The following is a 12,307-nucleotide window of genomic DNA, read 5'->3' on the forward strand; positions in this document are numbered from 1 at the left end:
CTCTCCACATCCTCGCTTTCAGAGCTGCAAGCTGCTGTCTCTGCAGTCATGTCCTCATTATTGGGATAGTGAATCTCATGAAAATTTTTTCACGTTGTTAAACTGAGCTTTGTGGCTAAGTGCAGCTGGTAGCTTACCTGTTACCAAATGCACAGTTGTTGTTCATCATGTCCATAGCTGGATTGATTCGGGGTTACTCAGTGGGCTGTACTGCACAGGAAAGAGAGCTCATCCTTTTTGGAAGCCCTGGCAGGACGCACATGCTATCAGCCAGGACAGAAAGGCTGTTTTACCCCGTGAGCTTGCTGTGAACAGTGCCATTAGACACTGAGCGTGTAATTCAGCACTTCAGAGGATGTGTGAGCAGAGCCGTGTTACTGCCATCCCGGTGGATAAAGGTTACTCACAGCTTACACACGCTGCAGCCAGTCCCGGGTACTTTCCCTGCCCATCTGTGGTCGCTGCTGTGTATCGCAGCAAACGCGCTTGTGCCTGCCCTGGTGCTGTCGAATGACAAGTTTAACAAGATTCCTCCTCCCCGTGTATCTTGTCTAAAGTGATCACCTTTAATCCAGCTACTGAGAACGTTGTGGTTGACGTGCCAGGAAACCACGGGGTCTGTGCTTTCATGGGGCTTACCCAGGACGTGACCACACTTGTACCTGACAAAACTGAAATAAATTATTCTCTGGGGGAGGGGAAAGTGCACAAAACCATTTAACTGCTGCCTTCTGATTTGTTCCATATCCCGTGCAGCTTGCATGAGAACTCAGGCTCCAGCTTTCCAAGACCACAAAAGAACTTTACGTTAAGCTTGTGAACTATCCAGCTTTGTTTTCCTCAGTCTCTCTTTTTTCCCACAAGTTTCTGATTTATTTTAAATATGTTAAGTAACCTGTAAAGAACTTTTCTTAAATGCATTTTCAGCATTTTATGACAAAAAAACCCCAACTTGAAGTGCTGATCCTCCAACCGAAAATGGAGCCTCTTCATTTTTCTACAGCATCACTCAGGAGTATGAAAGAGGTCAGTAATAGACAGGGACTGGCCTCTATACAAAATCTTCCTCTATCAAGAAGAGGCTTTAATTAAAAAAATGAGATGAGAAGTGTGGTTTTTTTTCATTTAAGATGCTGGAGCGCTTTAGCATTTTACAGCCTGATACTTCAAATATTAAGTGAAAGTGAAGGTTGCCCATGAATGACTTCTAATGAATATTTCATTTTCTCTCCATACGTGAAATGGAATAGAAAAATAAATATAATGAAAGTTAACTGTAAGAATGACATTAGTCAGTTAGGGAGAATAGCATTTATTATTATGACCTGCAAAATGTATCACCTGCCAGCATCTAGACTACTTCAGGTATTTTACACAGCTTTAGTAAAATCAGTGACAGGATGTTTACAGCTACTCTCTCAACCAACATAAAAACATATATACATTTTATCGGAGCAGTAAAAAATCCTCATCTTTGAACTTGCTCTCAGTAATGGGAGATGTATGAAATCGTATGTCCATGGACATACCCCTTCCCACCCCTCCCAGCTCTAAAAGGGGAGTTTCCAGCGCAGCCGTGTTTGCTGGTGGGGAAGGTCTGGCTCCAGCTGCTGAGTGTCCATTGGTGGGAACAGCTGCTTTTGCAGACCCTGCTCTTCCATGAGAGCCCAATGATTTAGCGCGTTGCAAGGAAAATCTGCCCCAGGGGTAGTCAATGCAGTCTTCCCAGTTTTCAAGGGTGTCAGGAGCAAGGGTGCCTTGGTTTTAATGTGCCAATCAACAGTAATACCGTAAGAACTCTTGAAAGAGCCCATCTTTTCATTTTGGAGAACGAATGAGAAATGAAGGCAAGTTATGCGATCATTTCTGTAACTTCTGGTCAGAAAGGCGTTACTTCCAAAAGCAAAATGCCCCATCACTAGCTCTCAAGAATAACCTTTTCCCTTTTTTAAATATACCTACTACAAATGGATTAGAATCTCCAAAGTAAAAGCTGAAGTCTTTAGATTCTTCAGCACAGACAGGCTAAAAACTAACAAAGCTCAGAGAGCAGTGTCATCAGAGCTGAATCCCCTGGAGACGAGTGCTGTGGTGCACCAGGGCACAGGCGCACGGGGTCACTGTCACATGCATTGTGTCTGGGGACTCGCTCAGAACTCCTGCTGAACGTGGTTTTCAACTCTGTTGGCCAAAGTTTCATTGATTTCTATGGAGTTCGGTCCCTGCTGTTCTCAAACCAGCATGTTCAGTGACTGAGAGCTCCGGCTGAAAAAGCAGAATTCATGGCTGAGCTTTTGCTCTTATCCTAATAAAAACTGGGTATATGGAAGAAAGTGACTGTGGGTATCCTGTATATAATAAATTGTACTATTTAAGTGTTGCATGTGAAGTGCCACAATCCCAAGTGGATTTGTGACTTAGTAAAGCACGTTCAGAACCGTATTTTGGATTGGGCCTTGACTCAGATTTTGTTCATCGTAAGGTACGGATAGTTAATGTCTAACTAATTGAGTTGCTTGCAAGAAGACAAACATCTCTTGTTTTACAAACTTGCAGCAGATGCAGAAAGATCATTTGATATATTGGTGCAAAACTGCTCTTGTATAATTGAAGAAAACTGCTTATATGTAACCAGAAAGTACTGAAGTGATATAAGAATATGTAAACATCTAAGTACAAAATTCCTTTTTCATTTAGTAAAAAAATCCAGATAAAATGTGGCATCAGTAAAACTTGTCTTAACTGACCAATAAAAATATGCTGCTTAAATTAAGTATCTTATCAGAATTATTTCTAAGAGAAAATACACATGACTATTAAGGATGTTTAGGGATAAATACTAGGCTTAAGAGAGCGAGTGCTTCCTTAACCTTTGCTCTGTTGTTTTAGCTTAATCGTGTCAGGGTTTTTTGATGGTAACTATGGCATTTGCTGATGAGTGTCTTTTAATCAGTCTTTTTAGTTTTCCTGTAGTGCAGGACTGTGGCTGTGACCCAAATATTAAGAATGAGCATCGTTATGAAACGGATGAGAACTGAAAGGGAAAAAAAAACCTTGTAAGTGTAAATCCAAGAAAATCAACGGCTGACATTTTCAGAAGACACGTTGTTTTGTAACCCTTCACTGCCACACAAACAGGCTGGTTCCCACTCTGCAGCTCTTTTCAGCTGATTAGTTTATATCACCATGTTCAGAAACCCAGTAATTCTCGAAGTAAGTAGAGCAGAGAAGAACATTTAGCACTGGCAAGTGATATCTGAAAACAATACACTACAGTACCTCTCATTCCTTCCTGACAAAACCAGGAGAATAGCGCAAGTTTGAGTAGGCTCCTATAAATTTATATTTACACCTAAAGTTAAACTCGGAGTGGCAGCTCATGTGTCCTTTATATTTAAACATGTTTATAATAAAGGGATTGTTCTCTACTGCCATCTGTGAAGTTGAGACTTCAGGAAGACAAGAAATACTTCTGTCTGTCAGATGTTAATGAAAGGAAATTTGACAACTAAGAAAAAGGCAGTTTTTCGGTATCTTGATTAACTGTCAGGTTGTTTTGGGGTTTTTTTTAACCAAAATATGTGTAGTATCTCTACCTGTGACACCACAATTTGAAGCACAGGTATATCTAGTATCTATCTGGTAAATTGAATATTCACAGGAAGGTACACAAAACTTTGTTTCAGAAATATGTGATAACTGACAATTCCATATGTGTAGGAAACCAAGATGAACATGCCAAAGTGTTCAGTGTGAGTAGTTAACTGGAAACATTCTCCATTAGAGCAGCACAGTAGCAGTGTTTGCTGCCACCTCTTCCATGTTCCTCGTGTTCTGTGCTGGATTTTAAGAAGCAGCTGTGACTGGAGCCAGCTTCACTTTCAAGAGCCAGCATTTTACTTTCATGGTTGGTTCCTTCCTTCCTTCCTTCCTTCCTTCCTTCCTTCCTTCCTTCCTTCCCTCCCTCCCTCCCTCCCCTCCTTCCCTTTCTTTCTTTTCTCCCTTCCTTCCTTCTTCTCTCTTCCTCTCCTCCCATCTTCTCTTTCCCTCCCTCAACAGACCCCTCTTGCTTCTCATCAGTGTAAGTGTGTAGCTGTGGGTGAACTGAACTCAGCATCTGACCCAGACTAAATTTTGGCATGTCTGTTATCAGGTTATCACCATGTTCCAGGATTTAAAGGGTGGCTACAAAGAAGATAGAGACTCCCTTTTGTACAAGGAATCCCGTGGAAGAGACAAGGGGTAATGGGTACAAGTTCCATGAGAACAGTCAGCCACTGGAACAATCTCCCCAGGGAAGTGGTGGATTGGACATTGGACACCTTTAAGATTGGACAGGGTGCTGGGCAATCTTGTCTAGACCATGCTTTTGCCAAGAAAGGTTGGACCCAATGGTCGTTGATGTCCCTTTTCACCTGGTACTCTGTGATTCTGCCAGGTTTTTGGTGATCCAGTTGCCTGCATGGCCCCAGAACTCTTACTGTGGCACAGAAAGCAGCAAGCACGAGGCAAAAAGGAGTAATTGAAAAGGAGATTTCCTTTTCCACTGAAAGAGCCACTTGAACTGCTTGTACATATAGAGCCAGATTGTGCTGCAGAGGGCTGCTTAAAAACAACAAACACAATCATGTTTCTGATGACATACCAGTTTTGAACTAGAACAAGGATCCACTAAATTAGGTACAATGTGATTTTGTTACTGTTCTTACATCCACCAAGTCCTGATTTCAAACCATTTATTGAAAAATCTGCTGCACTCCTTAACTCTTTCAGTTTTGGCAGAACAGTAAGAAGCTGTTAAATAAATGTACTTTATAAGGAATTCAGTTGCCACGAACTATCTGAATGTGGTACCTATAACTATTCATATACTAAGCTGAACTTTTAATAGCTTTATAGAACTGTTTAATGCACAAACCCCATAATAACTAAAGGAAACACTTATTATTTGAAAAGCTATCACTTAATTATTATAGATGTATTAAGTTGTATTTTACTAAATGTATTTAAATATTAAATATTTTTAATATTTTTTCTGCTATTTACATAATTTTGTAGTGGTTTTGTCTTTTGAAACAAATAATGGCTTTTGGACCACATGTCACCATGTGACAAGCATAAACAGGTTTCTTTTGTTTTCACCAGGTATTTGATTTGTAATCCTGTGCTACTTTTTTAGCAGTAACTCCTCCCTCACGCTGCTAAACCACCAGGTTCCTTCTTAGTTGGTCTGAGAAGTGCTAATGGCTTCTACAAAACAGCTAAAAAAGACCACGGCAGCTGTGATCTTGGAAAGGTGGGTGATTCTGTGTTTTACTCACCTGCGAGATCATTTGTAGTCATTACAGTTGTAAATATTCTTGCTGTAAATTGAATGAATTCTGATTAGTGGACTAGACACAACATGTTATACCTTCAAAAATTATGGAATTCTATTTTGCAATGGGATAATCTTGCATGAAAATATATATAGCATAGACATTCCCACTTTTAGTGTAGTCTCTTCACTATTTTAGCTTCATAGATCAAGCTTTCAAAGCTGAGTGACACTGTGTTAGGGGTCTTTTTAAATGTGAAAATCACTGATCTAATTAGAATTTTTATATCTCTATCTCTCCATCTCACTACATTGGATGTGGTCAGTGTTTACTGCTGCTCTGTCCGTTCAGCCCCCACCTTCAGTAGTTGATACTGATACACCCACAATCGAGTTGGCATGACTTAACCATTCCAAGTGTTCACATTCATGCTTTCGGGCTTCTGCAAACATGAGGAATTCAGCTTTCCTTCCCACCACTAATCTAAACATTAATTATTTCACATTTGCAGCAGCAAACTAAAACCATTTACAATGTTTAGTGCCATATCATTCAGTGAACATACCACAACGTCTAATTATTGACTTAAAAGCATCTGTTTCATAGGGAAATAGATCCAGCTGTTTTATAGTAAGAATATTTTAAACAAGTTTGGTGAATATGACAATGGTACCTCTGAGAATTAGCTGTAGAAGAACTGTTGATGCAGACCACTAAGTAATTAACACAGGAGCTGCACAAATCACTGCTCTTGGTACATTCTCTGTTGAGAAATGTGTTTACATGTAGTTACAGAGTTAAAGGTATTTAGTATTAAGCATATATTTTATAGATGACTTCTCAGAATTAGCGTTGTCTGACTGTCTAACTACAAAATGTAGCACCTTTTCGTGCTGGATCACTAGTAAAGCTTGTTGTAAATCCTACAACATTGAAATATTTTCTTCGTAAAGACACGTGGTTATTTCAACTGGATCGAGTTCCTTTGACCATATTTGAAGGTTTTCTAAGTCTGGTTGTCAGTGATAAAACTCGATTTCAAGAGACTGTGTGGTGTCTGAGTCTCAGTAGTCAGCATGAAGGGAAACTACATGAGGCAAGACTCTACCTATAATCATTCAGTAAAGACCTAGTGAAAGAAGCATTAGGAGATATGGCTTTAAACAATGGCTTTAAACACCAAGTTGCTCATGGCTTACTTGCGCAGGTATATGCAGACATACTCCAGGTCAGGGCGCTCACTTGTCCAGAGTCTTTTGTCTGCCAGAGACACCGCAGCTGAGCCAGCTTACTGGCCGCACTGATCAGCGTGCAGAAATTCTGAAAAGCAGGTTAAAAGAGAGAAAGAACCTCTGTCTCCACTCCTGTATCATCTGAGTCTTTAGCTTATGGCTCTAGCACGTACCTTACAAAAAACAAGACTTAACTTTTCCATTTAGAATATGAAAAAAACCAGACTGTTTCAGTATTTTGCAACCCAAGCATTTCAGCTCTTTACTAATGAACCTTTAAGCAAAAAATTAGTTGCCGGAAGCAAGGGACTGATTTCTGAGGTACTGCCTAGATAGAAGTTCAAAAAATAGAAGAATTGCTATTGCTGTTAGCAAATGCTTGATAGACTTTAATATAATAAAAGGCAAAGAAAAAAGCCTCTCAACCTGCTACATAAAACTGTTTATGAAAGTTAGCTAAAATGAGACTGATCTAGTCTAAACAGCAAGGTTGATCCAGACCATCTGTTACCATTATGTCTGGCAAACAAAACCATAAAAGAATGAGAAAACCGACAAGAATGTGTGGAAAATTAGTCCAATTGGTAGGAAAAAATACTGAAGGCAATTCACCCTGTCACCCTTTTAAAGGGGATTTTGCAAAGACAGCAGGTAGAGGGGACCTTGCTGCGAAGCTCTGGGGCACGCCCGGAATTCCCTTGCAAGTGAGGATCAGTGTGAGGCTTGGAAGCTTTTATCCCCATTTGTATCATCTTTTGCATTAGCAACAGCAGTTCATCTCAATTAAGTTTTAACTTTCTCTCTCCTGACATCTTTAACCTATGTAGGCCATTATCAGATGGTATTTTCCTTGGAAAACTCAAGGACTAAAGGGAAAAAAAAATCTTGTGAAATACTTAACATTCCCTATTTCAAATGCTGTGACTGATGCTCTACTCTTTTCCTCTCATGTTAAAGGTTTAATAATGAGGATTATGACATTAGGACTAAAAGGCAATCTTTTTTAACAACTGAAGCCTTGGTAGTTTTAATTAAGGCACCACAATTAACAACTTTACTTCAGAACATACTTTTTTTCCCCATAGAGTATTGCCAGCGCTATATTTTCCAACTACTCACAGAAGTGAGAAAACTGGGATTGTTCTGAAATCTAACCCAAATGATTAATTCTTCCGAGGACAAATACAAGAAGAGATTTCACTGATCAAGATGTTCAGAGCAAAAAAATTATATGCAGACCAAATTTCAAATAATCATGCAGCACTTACCATAGCCAGGTCTATTATCCACTTCCGCAGTGTTAGCATGTACCAGCCCCCCCCAAATCTTAATTATGTTAAGTTTCATAGCACTAAAAATTCCAGGATACTGCAGCTCTCAAAACTGTCTGGGGAACTGTATTTTTTAAAAAAACTAGAAATAATCATATTGAAACCTTATAACAGACTATACAATCTTGATAAAACATTATTAAACACTAGATGAAACACTAAGTGCTCCTATTTTTCACACTATCTTTGGCTGGATAATGCCAGGATTTTATCAAGAGCTGCTCCAAAGCACAAGACTTGAGATTCATGTCTAAGTTGTTTGTGGTTTTTTTTTTAAAGTTCATCACAGCAAGTACAATCTGCATGGGTAGGAATCAAAGAAAAAAGATGCATCATTTCCACCCTGCATCTCTAGCAAAGATGTAAATTAAGAATTGGTCTTGCTCATTATCAGTTGTGGGCCTTCTAAAGCATAGCTACATAAAAAGCTCACTTCTCAGAGAGATTTTACTGTGATTCAAGAAATCAGCATGTGAATGTGGAATGAATGTTGAGGGGCAGCTGGAAATTATTTCAAATGGCAGCACAAAACAAGTGATGACACGACTGCTATGCAAAGAACTACCAAACAAGCTGCAAAACCCCAAATTCCCAGATTTCAAAGGATACGTGACTGCATAGAACAAAGCTCGTTTCATGTGTCCATTGAAACGCAGAATAAACAGAAGGAGAATGACATCTGAAACGAATAAAAGATGGTGCATCAGAGAAGGGTGACAAGGGGCCCAAATGCAATTCTAGACAGTTCCACTGGACACCATGTCTACGAGAACTGGTTTCTTACCAGTTTTGTCTCTCAGATTTGATTGATGTCTAAAACACTGCAAGTTCCACAATGATGCTTTTCTTAGAGTCTGGAGTGTTGACAAAGGATAAGCTTACACTGCAGCTCCACCGTGTGTATATTAATTAGACTTTTCTTCTCTACCTGACCACCTATTTTTGTAAAATTTATATGATTTCAATTATATTTGAGATGTTCATTCCCTCTTTCCCCCAACTCCAGCTAGAACTGGTCGATGGCTTCACGTCACTGCAGTGAAGCACTGTACTTACATGCAAAGCCCTGGAGCGCTGAATGAGCCCTGGTTTATTTCCAAAACATGGCTTAAAGAAATTACCTTGTGCAATGATGATGGGATATTCCAGGTATGTCGGCAGAGGGTACCCATAATAGATCTGGTACCTCAGGAACACAAGGAAGCTGAACAGAAAGACACAAAACAGCGTGACTGCATGAAGGGACATGACAGCTCCTTCGCAACTTCTTTTTTGCTGTTTCAGTTGTGCCAAAGGTGTAGCCCCTGCTATCAACTGATAAAAAAATTATGAAGACAAAGGGCAAGCCTGATGATTCTGTAGCCTATTTCTGTTATCCTCAAATAGAATAAGATGTAGAGAGCCGCCCATGCTTCTTGGCAGGGTCTTTCTATCACAGTGTGTAAGGCATAATTTTATTAATTACAAAGAAAGAAAGGCTTTCAGACCTACAGGACACTTTCTCCTTACAAGTGTCTTGGCATGTCTGGGCTAACTCTGATTTCTTTATGTCACATCTGTAGTTAAATCTGTACATTAAGCAAGTTTTACGGGAGTAGAAAACATCTTCTAAGCTGTCTAGACTACACTCCTGTAAGATTTCCCAGAGTAGCTGTACTGGTCAGACTGAGAAACTGTTCTTAAGTGCAGCAAAAAATGGCAATTCTCCTCCTTGCTACATAGTATCTACACAAAATAGTATCTACAAGGAATTGAACTTCCATCTTGTTTCTTTACTTTCTCCAGCCTGCACGCAAGTCCACAGGGTTAGACAGAAACCTCAAGGCTGCAGAGAAAACAGAAAGGACTCTTAGGGCATAGCTTTATGTAAGGATAATCGATGGTTTCCAGTGTAGAAAGATGGTATAAGGAACTGCCTGCCTTGTAAGAAACCGCCTTTTACACTATTCAGAATTTAAATATCTGAACTTCCTCGAACTTATTTCTTGTAGTGGCGAATTATACTCCTTGCCATCAGCACCATCCTTCTGTCACTCCTCTGCCAGGTCACTGCATTCCGACTCTGTAGAAACATCCCAGTTTGTACCAGTAGCCCCAAAATTCTCTGCAACAGGACCAAGTTATTTAAAGGCTGCAGGATAAGTAGTCTACTAAGTAAACAACCGCTCCCACTAAATATTTCAAAAAAAGCCTCACTGAAACTCTTCCAAAATAGTTTTGCCCAGAGCAGGTGCAGAACCTGCAGCAGTGTGGCTACTGTGGTTATCAGGCAGGTGCTGGGGAGAGATTTATGGCTTCTCTGTGCTCATCCGAAACTACTTATAAAGACTTCTTAACTCACAGCAACACAGATGACTGATTTTAAAATGCTGCCCATGGGGCTGTGAGGTACGTTACCTCTGCTGGAACTAAAATTCCGTTTGCTTATTCTGAGGGGTGTTAAGGGTGAACGGCGACAACAGGGGTTCAGTGCTGTGGAGAAACGCGGGCAGCGAACAGGCAGAGCGGAGACCCGGGGAATTCGGAACAGCTACACGCAGAGGGGTGTCCCTGTGCCCAACCTCTGCAGCGCCAGGCCAGCGTCAACAGCTCTGCCCCCGGCTGAACGTGAAGCCTTCGGAAACAACATGCCATTTTTGTGAGGTGATCTTCATGAATAAAAAAGCCCTTTTCCAGCTCTGTGTGGAGAGCTAGCAGCCGTCTGGCTGCATGTTCTGGCCATCTCCATCACTGGGTTCAACAAACATGAGGCTCTTCCACCTATTTTCTCTCACACACTTGTACCCACATTTGCTTGTACACGCACGCAGTTTTATTTATTTTTCATTCCATACAATCCTCTTTAAGTAAGATTTAATAAGTCTAGCCCACGTAAGCTTATTACAGACTGACAAATCTTTGAAGTTTGGCATGGTTTGTAATTTTCTTAAAGAATGATTATGTTTTATTTATCGGTGTGAGAGAAGCCTGTCCAACTGGTTAAATTACCTGCACAACCGAGCACACAGACCATTTAATAACAGAAATACATGGCTTAACCCAACAGGAGGTGTTTCTTCCAGCTACACAGGTGGCCTGGGGTTGGTTTTGGGTGAGTTAAAAAAGCAGAGTTTCCCTTTACAGAATCACAGGATGGTTTGGGTTGGAAGGGACCTCTGGAGATCCAGTCCAACCCACCTGCTAAAGCAGGTTCACCCAGAGCAGATCGCACAGGAATGTGTCCTGGCAGGTTTGAACGTCTCCAGAGATGGAGACTCCACAGCCTCTCTGGGCAGCCTGTTCCAGGGCTCTGGCACCTCAAAGTAAAGAAGTTTCTCCTCATATTCAGATGAAACCTCCTGTGCTTCAGCCTGTGCCTGCTGCCCCTCATCCTGTCGTTCGGCACAAAACTATATATACCAACAGCATGGAAACACTTTAAAATAGGAAGTTTCTGCTCCCAACAATTTGCATGCCCAGGGAGGGCCGGACGCGGCACCTGCTCTGACAGGCACACGAATAATCAGCCGGCTCGGCAGAGAGGGCCCATGGCATAAAAAGGAGCAGTCTTAAAACCGAGGAGCGCAAGGGCTGCCCGCCGCTCCCTTCAAACAGCCACTGGGCTCGTTCCCATGTGCGCCCAGAGCCGTGACGGGAGGAATTCAACCCCCCGCGGCCTCCGCCGGGCTCCCCGCCGCCCCGAGGCGCTGCCGCCGCGCCCAACGGCTCCTCCCGCCGCGCGCCCGCCGCTGCGCGCGCAGCCGCCATGTTGTCACCGTGCGTGTCCCCCCGCCTTACCCGGCCAGCTCCAGCAGCAGGCTGCCCACGCTGACCCCCCGCGCCGACCGCGCCGCCCGCACCGCCGCCAGCTGCGGCAGCTTCATCACCGCGCACACCGCCCAGGTGCTCCAGTGGGCCAGGTCCAGCAGCGCCGGCGCCATCCCGCTGAGCGCCCGCCGCAACCCGGAGTGGGGAACCCGCGGCGTGGCAGGGTGGGGCGGGGAGCCCGCCCGGGCCGGTCCGGCCCCGCTGGCGTGGGGGCAGCCGTCACAGAGCGCTCATGGCGCCCGCGCTGCCCGGGGCGAGGGGCGGGGAGGCCGCCCGGCCTGCGGGGAGAGGAAAGGAGAGAGGGAGAGGAGGAGCGGGCCAGGCAGCGGCCCTGCCCCGCTCCGCAGCAGCCTCGGCCCGGCGGCTTCAGAGTCACAGAATGTCAGGGGTTGGAAGGGACCTCAAAAGATCACCCAGTCCAATCCCCCTGCGGGAGCAGGAACGCCCAGATGAGGCTGCACAGGAAGGTGTGACCCCCCGCTGTGCTGTCACCCTCACTGAGAAGAAGTTTCTTCTCATATTTAAGTGGAACCTCCTGTGTTCCAGTTTGTACCCATTGCCAAATCATTGGTTGTCACCGAGAAGAGCTTGGATCCATCCTCCTTACACTCACCCTTTA

General features: G+C 42.9%; 1 protein-coding gene across 1 annotated transcript; it reads right to left on the minus strand.

The window, feature by feature from the left end:
- Positions 1 to 2,945: 2,945 nt before the first annotated feature.
- SLC66A3 (solute carrier family 66 member 3) lies at positions 2,946 to 11,801 on the minus strand (the record flags this gene model as incomplete). Its single annotated transcript, XM_080341740.1, has 7 exons — positions 2,946 to 3,034; positions 5,322 to 5,363; positions 6,518 to 6,638; positions 7,819 to 7,876; positions 8,491 to 8,560; positions 9,003 to 9,085; positions 11,659 to 11,801. The coding sequence occupies 7 exons, from the start codon at positions 11,799 to 11,801 to the stop codon at positions 2,946 to 2,948; spliced, it is 606 nt and encodes a 201-aa protein (XP_080197866.1).
- Positions 11,802 to 12,307: the final 506 nt, after the last annotated feature.

This window comes from Nesoenas mayeri (genome assembly GCF_963082525.1).
Source record: "Nesoenas mayeri genome assembly, chromosome: 3".
Taxonomy (NCBI): domain Eukaryota; kingdom Metazoa; phylum Chordata; class Aves; order Columbiformes; family Columbidae; genus Nesoenas; species Nesoenas mayeri.